The 16,827-nt window shown below is 39.7% G+C and overlaps 1 protein-coding gene across 7 annotated transcripts in view; it reads right to left on the reverse strand.

The window, feature by feature from the left end:
- The window catches only part of GRM5 (glutamate metabotropic receptor 5), a 236,393-nt gene that overhangs the window by 27,135 nt on the left and 192,431 nt on the right, over positions 1-16,827 (reverse strand). For all 7 annotated transcript variants that reach the window (XM_064645014.1, XM_064645015.1, XM_064645011.1 and 4 more), the window contains one exon: positions 3,218-4,157. In XM_064645014.1, coding sequence (XP_064501084.1) covers positions 3,218-4,157 — 940 coding nt within the window. The remainder of the gene's footprint in view (positions 1-3,217; positions 4,158-16,827) is intronic.

Here is a 16,827-nt window from a genome sequence, read left to right on the forward strand (position 1 = left end):
AGGGCTGTGGAGCATATGTGATAATAACTCCTGGGACCTCAAGGTAAGATTTACTAAATTTATTTATGGCCTTTCTAGTCCCTATGAAATTAACTGGTAATGTAATTGAAATCAGAATGTCCAAATGCTTCTCTACACAGGTGATATGACTTTGACTTCAGCTGTATAGTGTTTATTATTCTCCTTTGTGGATTTGCTTCTGATAATGTCAGGTTTGTTAGCCCTACTTTTAAATGAGGACAGAATATGTTTTGGTGAGTACTGCTGAATCACAATAGCCTACATGAAATGGTTTTCATTTCAGTGGGTAATGAATAGTTTTACTCTCTCCTTCTACGTATTTCAGTATGTGAAAATTCATTCCAACACATAGCAGCAGCTTGCTTGAGAGTTCTTAATTGAAGAACACCCCATGCAAAAAGTCATTTAGAACTCTAACAGATGCATTGCTTTATTTAGGCAAAAGCAGTCTTGTTATCTATCATTTTGCAGCTGATGTGAAAGCTCTGAATGTCACTTTGGTATTATCTGTTTGACAATGATTTGATGCAATACTACACTGTGCTATAAATTAGCGTCAAGAAGCAAAATGCTAATGATAGGGCCCCTTTATGCACTTGTGACTTAAATAGCATGTTTCTTTAAAATTCAACAGTGACTCACTCTCTTTTAAATAAAACTCCTCTGAGCTATTTAAATATTGCCATGTAGCTCTAGTGCATATTTCCTTTGATTCTGAATACTTCAGTGTTTACTTGAGTAACTATCCAAAACAAGATTTTGAGCATTGTACTGAATAATATCTTGAAACATATTACTTAGTGAACAGGATTTTTTAAAGAAAGGCTTGAATATTAAGTAAAATGGTGGAACTCTGTTTGATCACCCTCTACACTTTACAGAATTGAAGCTGACAGTGGTTTTCTGTTCTTTCTCGGAGATGGTATCAGATCTAGGTGAAGTTCTGAGCAGCATTTTAAATTTACTCAGTATCTTCTAGGACTCTCTTTCATGTAATCAAATTAGCATTTATTAGAGATAATTTCCCCGGATGGATGGAATCAATTTCTCTTCAGTTCCTAGACTCTTCAGGCACACACTGCTAAACTCACTGGCACCATCACAGTTTAATCACCTGAGGATTCAGACACATGTATGAGAAGGATCTTCTTTGTTGCAGTTTTATGTGTTAATGAACAGTGCTGGTGACATTTTTTCTCCAAGTTTCAAATGAAATGTTCTAGTTCTCCATATCTAGGTAAATATGTCAATATATCAGCTTTGTACTGCCATTTTCATTCCTACACACACATACTAGGCACTCTCAATGCTCTTTCGGATCGAAGACATTCCCAAAACTGTGCTATTGAAAAAGAAGTCTTTGTTGATGATGATCCATTACATTCTGCTAATACCTCTCTACGGCAGGTATTATCTACATGTTGAGGGATGTAATATGGTCCTTACTTTTCAGAATAAAACAAAGATTTTACAACAGTACCTTTCCAAATTGGGCCTGAACAGATGACAAACAAATCCTTCCCAAGCCCAAGATCTTCCTGTCATCTATATCTTCATCTTTTTGTTAAACAAGTTGTGAGATGGCAAATGAGCTTTGCAGCAAAAGCGAGGGAAAATAATAATGATCTCAAAGAGAAAGAATGTCTTCGATTGAGGACATATTATGAAGAATGCCTCTTTTAGCTGGTCCAGAAGTTGTTATAGGGATTCTAATTCAAACACCTCAGGTCATTCATGCATACAGACAGAGGCTGAAGAAAAGGATATTTCAGGTAACAATCTCTTAACCTGATAAAGGATTTATCATTTTTATATATCAGCCTACTCTGCACCTGGAAAGGAACTGGAAAAAAAAATCATTAACTGATCATAGACATAAAATATCTTGTAATAGACTGGCCATTTTGTACCAATTGAAAGTCTCTGAAAGAGAAGCATTACTAATAATCTGACAGAAAAAAAAATCATCACTTTGGCATAATATGCCCTGCAGGTATTAGTAAGTCCTCAAGTCTAAATTGTGCTTCATACAGAAATGAAAGTACAAATTGGCCATGTTGCATGACAACTCCAGTTGTGAAAAACGGCATGTCTGGAAATATTTGTATTATCAATCCTAAAATCCATATGTGTTTAAGTGAGGAGGAAAAATCTAGCTACTTGTCACTTCCAGGCTAGACATAGATAGCTGAGGAATGGCAAAATTGTTTCTTTGCATTTTCATAAAGACAGAATTTTTTGTTTACTTCAGCAGTTAAATAACCCAAATTATCCCCATAGAACCCTTATCAAAAGTGAAAGGGATCAAAAAATTAAAACAAACCACTGGTCAGAGTGCATGCCTACACACTCTGACTGTGAAGCAGAGCAGTGTTTCCACTACAGAGCTCTCCTTTCTCTTTAGTGTTCACTTGCAGTATTTTTTATAACTGAACATACAACTTGTCTTCGTGATCACTGAATTCAAATAACACCTTAGGAAGAAACACATATCTCACAAGGGAGTATCTGTTCAATGACAGGAAGGGAGACAGCCTGTGAGCAGCTGAATTTGTTAGATTTAGGAGGATATGCACAGAAAAAGGTGTCAAGAAAGGTAAGGAAGAGAAGATAGGTAAAGACAAAAAGAAAGAAACAGGAAGAGATAATACAAGAAAGGAAAATCAAGGGAATAGGAGATAAAAAGTATAACAGAAGAGTCACATGAAAAAAAACCTCAGATGCCTGAGAGTGGATGTTGATGATGACACTTGTGTTTATTGCTCCACCTCAATTATGTAAGCACTAGCAGCAACCCTGTTGTCTTACTACTGTGACTAGAGGCAAAACACAGACACTGTGAAGTTCATTTAAGGAAAGAGGTTGTAAACGAGTGCATTCAGGACAAGGCAATGAGTTATATTTCTTGTTCTCTTTTTTTTTTTCCTCCTAAGATCTTGTTCCTCCCCTAGATTAGTGTACAGTTGTCACAGCTGGTACTTACAACTTTGTAATTTTTTGCCCATTGCTTTGCTCCCCGTTTTTGCACAGCACTTTGACTAAATTAAGTCCAAAACTTACAGTACTGTGGGCGAGAGGACTCACTTCTCTCCCAGTGCAGAGGTAAAGGAAATGTATATTTTTTTGTCATTCCACTATTAGTAGCTCTCAGAATATCATAATTGCTTCCCCACACTCCCGAATTAGAAAACTTTACCTAAGGGTTTCACCGGAGGATCCCCTTCTTTTCCACAGGTTCACCAGGCTGCTTGAGCGGCTTGCAGCTGAAGATGACTTTCCATCCCCTACATGCATGCGGACTACAGTCGATGTGGTGAACGCACTGCGCACGTTTCTTTCTGGCTTAGCAAGGATGATGTAGACCTTGGGCACAAACATACAGCCAAGAGCCACTGTGGCACTCAGACTCACTGAGAAGCACATGGTGATTATCTTGTAGTTGCTTCCAAAATATATTGGCACAAAAGCCAGCCAAATGATGCAGGTGGTATACATTGTGAAGGCAATATATTTTGCTTCATTGAAGTTAGCTGGGACATTTCTTGTCTTAAACGCATAAAAGGTGCAGCTCAAAATTAATAATCCATTATATCCAAGGGGAGTTACAACACCCAAGTTGGTGGTGTTACAAATCAGGTAGACCTCTCGGATGCTTGGGTAATCATGCATTATATCTGGTGGTTCCATTATAAAGAGGGCAACAATGATGCCTAATTGTATACATATCAGGATAAATGCAATAACCAGCTGGGCACAGGCACTCATGAACCTAGGTTTCTTTGTACAAATTTTCTTCTTGCTTCCAGCCAGGATTCTTGCAATGCGGTTGGTTTTAGTTACCAGAGCAGAATAACTCATAGCTGGCGAGAGGCCGATGCCAATTCGTTGAAGGTAACAGTAAATCTGTTGAGGTTTTGCAATGAGACAGAAAGTGCACAAGTAACCCAAGCAGATACCGGCTAGAATGATGTAGCAAAGTTCTCGACTGGATGATTTGACCACTGGAGTATCACGGTACATTATGAATATAACTGTAACAAACAAGGTGGCCAGGAGACCCAGACATGCAAAAACAACTGCTGCAATTGGTTCAGGATCACCCCATCTGAGATACTGGACTGGGATGAGGTCACAACCTACAGAAAAAGAAAAAGAAGAAGGTGAACTGAAGTATGTAGGAGTGAGATTCTTTAATGATAGTTACAGGATTCCCTGATATTTCTCTTCTTTTTGTCTTTCAGGAAGCTGCCATTATAATGAGTGTAGGTTCAGATTATGTTAATATAATGGCTCAATAAGTACATTTCAGTGACAGCTTATTTCAGTAATACACTTTATCTGAAATGTAACATGATGACCACGCTGATTGACATAAGTCAGCTCTCACAGTGGAATTTATCTTTTAAATTCTATGAAATATAGTAATTTATGAATAAATTTCATTATCAAGTTGCATTACCTCAGTACAAAGTGCCTCAGGGTTGTCTGCATACTATTTGCACTTAAGGGACCAGATCTCAATCCTAATAATAATATTGTACACTATGAAGGATATTGGTACTTGTTTAATTATTGTAGAGAGGAATTGTTCATATTCTAATTGTCAAAAAAAAAGGGAGTGTTTCTTTCTCAGATATGCTAGCTTTTTTACTAACAAAAATTTTGTAGAATCAGAGTTGCAACTAATAGGTAATTTGGGATGGCACACTCTGCTCACTTCTTTATCTGTCATTCATCCTTTTGAAATTTCTGAGAAATTAAAACCTCTTCCAACTTGTGAAATCAAATTGAATTTATTAAGTTAGTCACAAAGATGAATTAACAATGCAATCCATCTAAGGACACTTGTTTTTCAGTTTTTGTATAGGTTTTAACAAGCACTCACATCACAGGGAAACAAAAAAGCCTTTCATTCTAGGGTGCAGATCAACACATAGAAGTAAAAGTTGGCAGAAAACCTGTAGCTGGCATCCCTTCTCCATCCCTTCTTTCTTTTTGCACTGTAGAGACTGTATAGGTGTGGTATCTCTGCTTTCTGGCCAGTCCATGATCTCTTCCAGGATCCCTGAGCAGGTGGGTTTCCTCAGTCAAGTTCATTGTGTGATCAACGCTACCCCCATACTCCATGTAGCACTGATTGTGTGATGTGTAGAGGGGATGTTCCCTTTGAACACCCAGTGTAGCACAGGCAATCACAGTGCCAAAAGGAAACATGCTTCTGTACCAACAACTTTTGGAATGGCTCAAACCCCCTCATTTGCTGGTAATATCACTTTTTCAGTCAGGGTGTAGTGGCTTCTGATCCTTGATATCCCCAATTCCACAACCCTTATAGTCAACCTTGGATTTCTCCTAAAGTTTTCTGTCAGAGGCTTCAGGTGAGATTATGCTCCCCAGCTGCAGTCTAGAGCACATTTTGCACAGCTGGTCCTGTCCAGACCAGTCCAAGAGCTACAGCATGAGCTATCTCCAGTTTGATCTGCTCAAAGGCTCGTTGTTGCTCAAGGCCCCACTCAAAATAGTTCTTTTGGGTCACTCAAAAGGGAGTGCTTATAAGCTGACTCTAGTCTGGAACATGCATTGTCCTACGATGCCTAGGAAAGCTTCTGTTTTCCTCTTCTTAGCTGGTGGAGAAATAGTTGCTGTCTTGCTGACTACATCCATGGGCACATGACAGCACCCATCCTGCCATTTTATTCCCAAGAACTCAATCTCCTATTCAGGTCCTTCGATCTTGCTTCTTTTTATAACTAAACCAGCTTTCAGAAGAATCTGAATCACTCTTTTTCCCTTCTTGAACACTTTTCCTACCTTGTTGCCCCATACCATGATGTCATTGATGTACTGTAAGTGCTCAGAGGCATAAGATTTCTCCAGGTTAGTCCATGACGAATGGAAGGACTGTATTTCCATGTAGGGGCAGATGATTCCAGGTATTGAACACCTCTCCACATGAAAGCAAACTGTGACCTGTACTCTGCTGTCAAAGGAACTGATAAAAACACACTGGCAATGTCATCTGTAGCACATCACTTGGCTTCCTTCAACTTTGGTTTGTACTGGAGCTCTAATATATCTGGCACAGAAGCACTCAGCAGTGGCCTTGCTTTGCTCAGGCCATGATAGTCTACTGTTCACCTCCACCCTCTATCAGACTTTTGCACTGGCCCTATGGGACTATTAAAAGGTGAGGGAATCTTGCTGATCACTCATTGGCTCCCCACATGTTGAATCGGCTCATGGATGGGAGCCAGGGAATCCTGGTTCGTGTGATACTGCCTCCAGTGCACCATCCTTGTAGCAACTGGCACCTGCTGTTCTTCAACTCACAATGGCCCAACAATGAAGTGATCTTTGGAGAGGCCAGGAGGGGTGGATAGCTGCTTGATCTTCTCTGTGTTCACAGTGGCTACTTCAAAAACCTGTTAGCACCAATTTATGTCCTAGAAGTACACTCTTCTGGGCTAGTCTGGGCAAACACAATGGGATGCTGTAAAACTCTGACCCTGGGAGCTGCTGGCTCACAGGATTGACTATGAGTTTTGCTTAAATATATAGATGTAGGGTCAAGAGAATAAGCCACAGGCTTGTTCTCAAGGAATTTCATTATTAATTTAGGGGAGTAAAAGAGGTGACTTGGCCAAAGTTCAAAAGGACACCACACAAGCTAGACAAAAATGTTCCACTACAATACTAATTCAAGATATATAAGTAATCCACAACACTTAAGTCAACATTAAGTAAACCAACAATGCCAAAGGCAAAATCCAACCAATTCCACAACACTTAAATCAAGATCCAATCCCTCCAGCTCCAAACCACTCTAAGTATCAAGAAAGGAGCAAAGAAAGAAAAGCAGAGGGATCAAGAAGAGAGAAGGAGAGAGAAGGAGAGACAGATTATACACCTACCATTGAACCTTGTAGAAGACCAGCTCTCAAGTCCAATTGCAGGGCCACAGCCTGAGGCAAACACATGCCCTAAGCTTTTAGAATATTATGCTGAGGCACTTCGAATCACCTTCCTCGACATGGCCCGTGTGCACAGGATGTTCTCTGGATCTTTGGAGACCTCACCTTTGTCTAGATTACTGTAGATGACTTCCAGGACTGCTAATTCTTTTAGGATTCCTTCATCTGTGGTAATCCACTTTCCTGGGGAGTTCAAGAGGTCTTTGAATGGATATTTTGCACTTAACACTTGAGAAATGCCATCTTCAGAGATAGCAAATTGTTGCCTCTTTTCCAATTCCTCTCTCAATTCCTTAGTTTCTAGCAAGGTATCTCAGCTGTGGGGCTATTCCACCTTCTACTGTCAGCCCTGTTATCCCAGCATCAGATTAGCCAGGCAGCAGTCCACTCATCTGGCTGGCATCTGTAATATTTCACATATCTTGAAGTTCTGATGAGGTCAGAGATAGGGTAGTTTCCAATTCCTGCGTGAATTCTCTCAATTTGATAGAATTCTTTGTCAAATGACCGGCCTGTTGATTAAACCTTTCTTCTTCTTCCTCCTCCTTTTCTAATCAATGATATGGACCCACTCTCTTTTTTACTACTGGGGCAATTACCATAGTTGCTGTTGTTTGGGTTCCTGCCTCAACCACAGTCGTCTGACAGTACTGAACTGTATTTGATAGGTATGGGCCAGGCCCCAATACGGTGCTAGAGACTGCAAGTTTTCATGGGGGTAGGCAAGGACCCTTCTATCAGATGGAGTGTCAGTTTGCCAGGGTTACTTTACTGTTCAGGTGCAAAATCCCAGGCTACAGGAGGTAACAGCTCTAGGAACCTACCCTGATCCTTCCACACACCCTGCCACCCAGGGACAGGCTGTCTCAGGGCACATTTCAGTTATCATCTTACCCAAAATTTGTCTTCTCTTACACCAGGAAGACACCAGATTTCACAAACACCACAATATGCTAACATTGCTAATTAGTAGTATTAAACAGCTCACATAAGGATGAACAAGGACCTCAGAAACCTGCTTAATAAAAATATTCATATCAGTCCCAGATAGTAAGAGGGAGATATATTTTCTTATCCTCACCACAAGATAGCCCCCCAGCACAGCAAGGCCATCAATGCCAGGGCAAAGCACATAGCCATTGTTGTATTAACATGTTCCCAAGCTCAGTGCTATGAAGAGATAAGCAGTGCAACCAACAAACTCTGTAACAGCTTTCTGGTACCTGAAGAGAGACCACAAGTGAGCTGGAGGGGGACTTTTTACAAGGGCACAGAGTGATAGAACAAGGGGGAACGACATTAAACGGAAAGAGGAGATATTTAGATTCAATATTAGGAAGAAGTTATTTGCTGTAAGGATAGTGAAGCACTGAAACAGATTACCTAGAGAAGCTGTGGATGCCCCATCCCTGACATTGTTTGAGGCCATGTTGGATGAGGCTTTCAGCAACCTAGTGTACTGGAAGGTGCCCTTGTCCCTGGTAGGGTGGTTGGAACTAGATGATCTTTAAGGTCCCTTCCAACCAAAGCATTCCATGATTCTATGATTCTATGACCTGCACATATGCCTGCCACTTAATAACTCCTATAACTATAGTACAAAGCACAGCACTATGAGGGCTACTGTAGGGAAATGAACTCCACCTCAGCCTGACCCAATAATAATATAAGGGAGGACCTTGATATTCTGGAGTGCATCTTCCTGATGATAGTGAACATGCTGGCACTGCCAGCTAGGGCAGGACAGCTGGGAGGAGATGGTGAAGCAGAGAAAATGCAACTAGAAGCTTTTATTTCCCCTGTACTTGTATTTGGGTTGACTAGACGTGATTGCAAAATCTAAATTACTTCAAAATTTTGTATTTTTTTAATTACGTGCTGTCTTCTGGGTAGGTCAGACAGAAGAGTGTCGGCCTGATGGAGTGGCTCATTACAAGGCACTTCACCCTATGAAGATAGAGTGCCAGGTGCTTGCATCTGTATTTTCAAGAGTGAGGGTAGTTAGGACTGTCTGATGGGCATGTGGCTGCCAAGAAATCTCAATTGATTAGGTAACCTGTGACCTCAATGACTTGATGAACAGGAGTTAATGTAGATATCAGGGCTACACTTTGGGAATTTCTACATGCAGGTCTATTATTTGCCTTTTCCTTTAAGTGGAGCTTAAGGTTTTTCCAAATCTACCACTGACATTCTTAGTAGTAAAAATTACTTAACAAAACCGTATGGGCAGATGTTAGACTTATCTCCTTTCTTCTTCAAGTATTTCTGCATTCTGTATCTCTACAGAAATAATATTACCAAAGAGATAATACCTAAAATAAATTGACAATTGTACAAGGTGGATAGTTCTGTATTCTTGAAGAGAACAGAAAAATCAGAAGGATTGGGGTCAACAACTCTCTAACTTTAGTGCAGTTGAAGGATACAATTTGAAGTCACTCTAGTGTAACAGAATTGTACTCTTCATTGCTAAATACGGAAAAATTTGCCATCCATATTTAAACTGTTTTGGTGTGCAAAGTTTTCTGTTGTAATAATAAAATTCTTACCACATCTGAATGGAAGAAAGACATTAGATTTTTATGAAACACTCTCATAGCAGTAGTTGATGATACCTTTTTAACTCTTGCTCATTCTATGGGTTCACTTATTCATTGTGACTTTTTCAAGATTAATGTAGCACAGGAATCACACTGTTAAAATCAACATTTTATGCAAATGAGAGTGGTGAAAGAAGGGTGAAAACCAGAAAGCATCCTCTGTTGTGTGCAGATATCTCCATGTGGTTGTTTTATGAGAAAGTTATAGTAAGTTTTATGAGTAAATGACCTTTAAATCTATTTCTGATTTTACCAAAATGTAAGTAATATTTTGGGAAACAACTTGTTACCAGATTCTAACACTACTTTATATTCTTAGACAGGAAATATGAGGAGAAAATGTCTTTATCTGGCAGCTGGCCTTTGCAAGCAGACAATGATATAGGAGCTAAATTTTGCTTCACTTCTAATGTTGCAGCAGAGGTGAATCATAACCAAATGTTCCTCATTAGTTTCAGACTATTTTGTGCCTTCCTTGCTTTATTACTCTTTTTACATTCTCTTAATAAAATACCTGAGAAAAAAAGTTGAAAACTTGTCCCATTTTTCCTGTCACTGGGTATACTTTACAAGGAGAATGCTAAACTTCGCAATGATTTATTCTTCAATTAAGATTTAAAGACTGGATAATCTTCATAAAGTAATGATTGGTGAAGTTTTCATATAATAGTTTTGCAGGTAATGGATTCTGACAATGACAATTTAGAAAAGGACAACTAAACCAAGTAAAAGAAAGATGGGAAAACAGCACTGTGAGTGTTCAGGTTATGTTGATGGCCAGGACTATACAAAGGCAAAAGCTGAAAATTGGTACCACAAAAGGAGCACATTCCTATCAATGGCTATTTGGACAAGATCGTGCCCCACAGCCTACTTCTTGCACTGTATCGACATCTCTAAGCACCTGGAAAGTTTTCTCTCCTAGCTGGCTCAGAAAGAGGTGGAACAAAGCCAGCAGTCTTGTTTTGTGGTCCCTGCAGTGTGCTGAGGCAATCTTTGGCTTGTGGAAAGGCTGTTAGGATGCGGTTCAACTTGGAGCAGGTGTTGAGTTGTTCTGTGCTCACGGGTGAATGGCTTCTGGGAATGGAGCCCCAGTAAAGTTGATATAAAACTGCCTTTATGCTCTTCTCGCCAGAAACATCGCCAGTATCCAGAAAGATACTAAATACATATGTGAATAGCAAGATGAGCAGATAGAAAAAGTTAGAGTCCCATATGACATACTAGGAAAAGGTTTTCTTGAAGAAGCATCAAAAATCACTAATAAAATACAGGTAAGGATCTTCTAAGAAAAAAATACTTTGTGATATTTTGAAAAAGCATTTAGCTATTTCAAGGGTGTGATAAAATGTGCAATAAACAAGGAGAGGAAATGCTCTTGAAGGCCTGACCAGTGCCATAGGTCTATTAGTAGGTCTATTAGTACACTGTCCTCTTCCTATAGAGGTAAATTTGTCACTTATTTTTTATCTTTCATGTTGCATTAAAATTAGTTCATTTGGGAGAAGAGTTTACAGGTATGAAACACTGTATTATAGACCACATTTTCTGGGGACTTGATCTTAGCACTATTTTAATTTGTTAGTATAGCTTGACACCTACAAGACTTTACCATGCCTGCAGCATTCATAAAAATGTATTAGCTTAGCACTGAAAAATCATGATAGGCAATATAAAATACATTATTAAACTAGTTTCAAAGATAAACTTGACAGACTAGGGATTGTGAATAAGATTCACTCTGGAAACTAAAGAGAATTCAATAAATTCACTTAACATCATGAACTAAAGCTTACTGAATCCGCACATGGAAACTAAAACTGGCAGAAAATTGCTGCTGGTTTAGTAAGTCCTAAATATTTTTCAGAGGGACTTGGCATGCTAGTCAGTGAGTTTGACCTCTTAACAAAAGACTTGGTTTTCTCAGTAACTTTTCAGACATCCTTCCAAGGAAGTCCAAACACCAAAACTGAAACTCAAACAACAACCTAGATATATTTTAGTAATTAATGAGTCTTCACATAGGATTTGACACTCATTTTTCAAAGTGTATTAGATATTTTGTATTAACACTTCTGAATGTTTTTCTCTTTATAATCTCAAAAGATGGGAGAAGGGATATCTTGATTAGTTTTTTGGGTTTTCACATATATGGAAAGCTGAGATGCGAAAATGTCAGTCAGAATAAAAATTTGCATTAAGCTGACAGAGTATCTTTTAGCTTTTATACTTTAGTATCTTTTATACTTTTATACTTTTGTTTGGTTTTTTTTTTTGTTTTGTTTTTTTTTTTTTTTTTTTTAACTCCAGCACTATCCAAACAGACGGTATCTAAACACTCTGAGAGACTTATCAGATCCCTGACTTCTACATGGAATCTGGACCAACTGGAGGGAGGGAGGACATCTTTAACAAGTCTGGTGCTATGGTAAGTTACTATAGTCACTTTGCCCTTTCTGGTGGGATCTTTTGCAACTGCTACAATAGCAGAGCATGTAGAAGTGACCATCTTCTTTGCTGCCGCAGTGCCCAGGCTGGCACAGTTACTGAAGCCATTAGCAAATGTGGGTTTGCATAAGCCATGGATGCAGCTTATGACTGTGCATGTGTGTATTCAGTCACCTCTGCAGGGTAGGATTTGGGATCAGCCACATCTTAAACCATGAAAACTGGAATATCTGTATCTCAGAGGCCTAAGTCTGTACTAACTGAAATACACAGATTTAGCAGTGCATTGGAGTAAAAGGCAAGGCCATGAATCTTGGAGTAGTACATTAAAGATGCTCTGTGACCATATGGGGAATGAGTCCTTAATTCCACAAGTGTACAGAACGACAAGAACAACTGATGAATTACAACAATCAGGTCCATCCTTATGTCAGCTCTACTGTTTTGATTTAAGTTACGCTAAAAAGTGCTGGCTCTATGTGTTGTAAATGTTTTGTTCTGAATACATCATGTTCATCAAACTTTCCATAACCGAAGGCACAATTACAAGTGGGTCCTTCTGGCTTTGTTGGCAAGTTCCCATTCATCTAGTGCAGGAGCCTCCAAGAGCTGTTTGTTGAGCTCAGTGTTATTGAACGGCTCACTTGAGCCCGAAGCGCTGTATGGCTCACATTGAACTGGAAGCTGAAGTTCACGCCTTATCTGGGACAAGGAATTGAGGGAAGAAAAGTCCACAAACCCATCAACAAGGGATGGGAGAAAATGACAGACAGAGATCCTACTCATAATATCATCACCTGAACCCTCAAATCATCCACATGTGCTTTCTCCGAGAGGCTGGTGTGAGAGTGACTTATGTCAATGGCTACATTTCATTTGGAATAAAAAATAAAAAGGAAAGAGAAATACAGGTCACAGAAAACAGGGTGAAAACTAGACATTATGTCTGCTGATGTGCATTTATAACACTAAAAACAACCAGATAAAAATTGTGTCCTTCTTCTACCGTCAGTCTGAATTACAGCCTTACCAGTTATGATCAAAAGCCAGATGCTAGTAATGTTTCAGCAGAAAAATCAGTGTCAACACAGACTAAATTGTCTCCTGTCCCATTTCAGACAAATGCTGAAATTACCAATGGCTGCAGCGTTATCGCAAGTGGGAATAGAAGAAATCAACTTGATAGGAACAAGCAGTTACTGTTTGAAAATATTTTGGGCAAGAGATTCATTACTTTTTACTTGTGTGAGGGGCAGAATCCAGTCTGATGAGACAACTGAGGCTCAGACCCCCATGGCTTCTGCCACAGACTGAATCAGCATGCTGCAGGAAGAGCCAACCAAGCCCTTGTCAGGATCCACTGCAATCCACCGTCAAGCATCACCCCTGCCTTTGGCCTCATGCATATGGGCTGTCTCATAGGGTGCTGGGAGCCAAGATACCAGTGGCCCCCAGCACTGTCTGTTCTTTGTGGCTCTTGCTGAATGTACAAGCAATGCCCTCAGGATGAGGGAGGCAGTAATTTTTGCTTCTCGGTGAGGAATCCAGATCAGTACAGACCAAACTGGATGTAGCATCAGTGTTGTCAGAGTTCTTTGAAATGGTTGTTATGTCACTTAGAGCTGGGATGACCTTTTTTCAGTCTTTTCCATCTGTTCTTTGGATAATCTAGCTCTTTTCTGTCACTTTGAGATGGACAGACATGATCATGACATTGTTAACGTGGGTTTACTGTACCTTATTTGGTGAAAGCATTTTTTGTAACTATAGTAAAAATATTAATTTCTGATATATATCCTTACCTTTCAAGAGCTGTAAAACAGTCAAGCTTCTACTTTCATGGGAATCCAATTAAGAAAATCAAATACCTGACATATTTGGAATACACAGAAATTGAGAAACTTGCCAATACAGCCTGAAGATTATCCAAGTGTCATTGGAATTAGTATAATCTGTGTTTCTTGCAGTACTTGAGATCACCAGATAAAACTTTGTTTCTGGTATTGTTGTATGCTGTCCCTGAACATCAGAAAGAGAGAATCATTCCTTCTTTCCCACCTCAAAGGACATTCTTAAGGACATTCTTAGACACTAGTAACTGGACCAAGGTGCTCCTACATACATTGTAAAAGCTCTGAGAAGCTGAACAAAATTTGTCAGGTCTTTCTAAAGCACTATTTTTGAATGCAGAAGGCCATGTCCTCAAAGTCACTTGGGTTTTTGGAAAATAAAAAAGCCATTCTCATCAAGTTACTGAAAAATAATTTCATTTAGGTTTGGTCATCAGCATTAAGAAAATGCCTTCATTTGTATCTAAACTTGCATGACATCTATTTCTTTTCCATCTACTGTGAATATAATGCAAAGAAAGGCTTTGAGGAATAGTGGAGTGACTGGCATATACTTCTGGACTTAAATCAATGAGTTCCTCCTGCTGTAGTTGAGTATGTGGCTCAGCCATGCTGGCCATACTAATGTGTGAATTGGTGCTGTAATGTATGGATGTTGCTAACAACACATAGGGAAGTAGGGGAGCTACAGTAGTTTGGAAAGCTTGTCTTGATACTAAATGAGTAGGAGAAAAATTAGTTGTGGTACATGTTGGGATAAAACAGATAAATCTGAAGAAAAGGAAGAAAATTACTAGGTTTTTGTCCAAGGATGAGTGTGATCCCTGGGGAATATTGTATGCCTAAGCAATGAACCTGAAATTTGTGAGGAAATAAAATATGGGCAGCTAAACATTCCCTTTCTTGCCTCAGCTTCGCTTCTAGATGGAGATGTTTCCAGTAACTATTTAATCAAGAGAAACTCTCATTCTGGCTTGTCTTTTCCACTACCTTTGGACTCCCTGTTCCTTTCTGTACTTCAGAACTCCAATGTCTTTTCCTGTTCTGAGAATAACTTTGTTTTCCTACACATATTGCATCCCTTCTGTCTTCTCCTGTGCTGCATTTGAATTTTGATATTCCATGGGTGACCGAAAGAGTGCATTAATCTCTCTTCCTTTCTGTCAGTAACATCTCTGACGTTAGACATTTTATATAGAGAAGTTTGTGGCACAAAACTGATGCTGATCATTGAACATAAGAAAGATTGAGCAATGTTTTGTTATGTGAGCCAAGAAAGGATTCCAAGTAAGTTTTTATCCAAGATCAGATCTTGGATAAAAAACGGAGAGGTGCAGCTCCACATTAAAAGGCATCTCTGGCACATGGCTGATGCATTTACAGGACTGTCATTTGAAGGTGATCATGTGAGGCAGACTTATTTCAATTAGTTTTTTATATGTGTACCCTTGTGGAGCTGACATTACCTAAGAGACGGCTTTCTTAAGCGGCAAAGAGACTTAGTCTGCTGCAGTATCAGATGCAGGGACATTTCAAGGAGATTGGTGTATACTTTATTAAACTGAAGGGAAATTTCCCTGCCAGAATACAAAATACATCTCACTCTCCCTACTTTTAATTCACATTTATTACTGAATCCTATGTTGTAAACAAGGTTGAAAGGGAGTTTTTTACAAGCTGCAAATATTGGTATTATAAATATGAATATTAGAAATCCAGCTCACTATATTGTACAGATAAAGTGGGAATAAATTTTTTTAAAATCTGTTTCTGATACAAAGTCAAACAAGACAAGATCCAGCCATCATGTGAATATGAGTTAGTGGGGACTACGCAACTGTGAAGCTATGATAGATGTCTTGGTACTAGGAGGGCACATTGTATCAGTTGTGCTCATGGAGGCCAAAGAGGGCAGGGTTTGGTTTCCCAATAGTGCCTGCCAAATTTGTGCCTGGCTGAGGAACAAAGATTAGATCTCCTGAGGAACACTGCTTGGCACTGATGTCAAGGGTTCTCTTGTATGTGGGTTGACTTTGGTCCTTGTAAAGGCATAAAATCCATATCTAAAGCCAGATGAATGGTTTGCAAAATGTAATTTTGCAAACAAATACAAAATGTTTGCTCATGTAATACATAAAGCAGTTGGCTTGACTAAAAATACAACTGCTTTCCTTAAAAACAATCAGTTATGGGTGGAAAATCATTGACTCATCCTACAAGAACTTTTGAGATGCCAACCCATCCCACTCTTCTATCCTGAGTGCAAAGTGAGACTTTCAGAGGGTGAATCCTCCCACAGGACCAGACTGATGTCTTGCTTGAATCAGGAGATTTGTGTGCCTGGGGAGCCAGCTCAAAGCACAGAGCCTGAGGACCAACCTTGTAGCCTGGTTACTCCACATTGCCTTACATATGGTGCTTACAGGCTAATTACCCAAATTTCATCAGATCAATGGGCAGTTCCCATCACTGGTATTTCAGAAGTGTTGGCACTTGGAACAAATTTCCTCCTAACTGACTTGTAGCAGCCCCTTTTCTAGCTGATCTATGTTGGGTAAAACTTCAGGTGCTTACCAAAACAAGGGTGAGCTGGGATCTGCAATATCTCAGACAAAACCCCTGGAGGTGGGAGAGTTGACCAGTTGCACTAGTTGACCTTCATAAACTGACCAACCTGGTGTGATGGCCTAGTCCCTGCTATGTGGGCTTTGGAATCTTCTGAATGGCCCATCTGGGGAGTGAACCTGAGATTATGCCATACTTTGCTTTTGGGGACACATGCAGCCAGTTCTCTTTTTCTCTCCTCCATTCTCCTGGCACAAGAAAGCTTTCCCTGAGATGAGAAGTCTTTGGTGGCTGATTGCTGGATGCCTGGGGCAGGAGTGGGGGAGCAGGGCTGTGAAGCTATGTCATAGATGTCGGTACTAGGAGGGC

Source organism: Pseudopipra pipra, chromosome 2 (genome assembly GCF_036250125.1).
Source record: "Pseudopipra pipra isolate bDixPip1 chromosome 2, bDixPip1.hap1, whole genome shotgun sequence".
Taxonomy (NCBI): domain Eukaryota; kingdom Metazoa; phylum Chordata; class Aves; order Passeriformes; family Pipridae; genus Pseudopipra; species Pseudopipra pipra.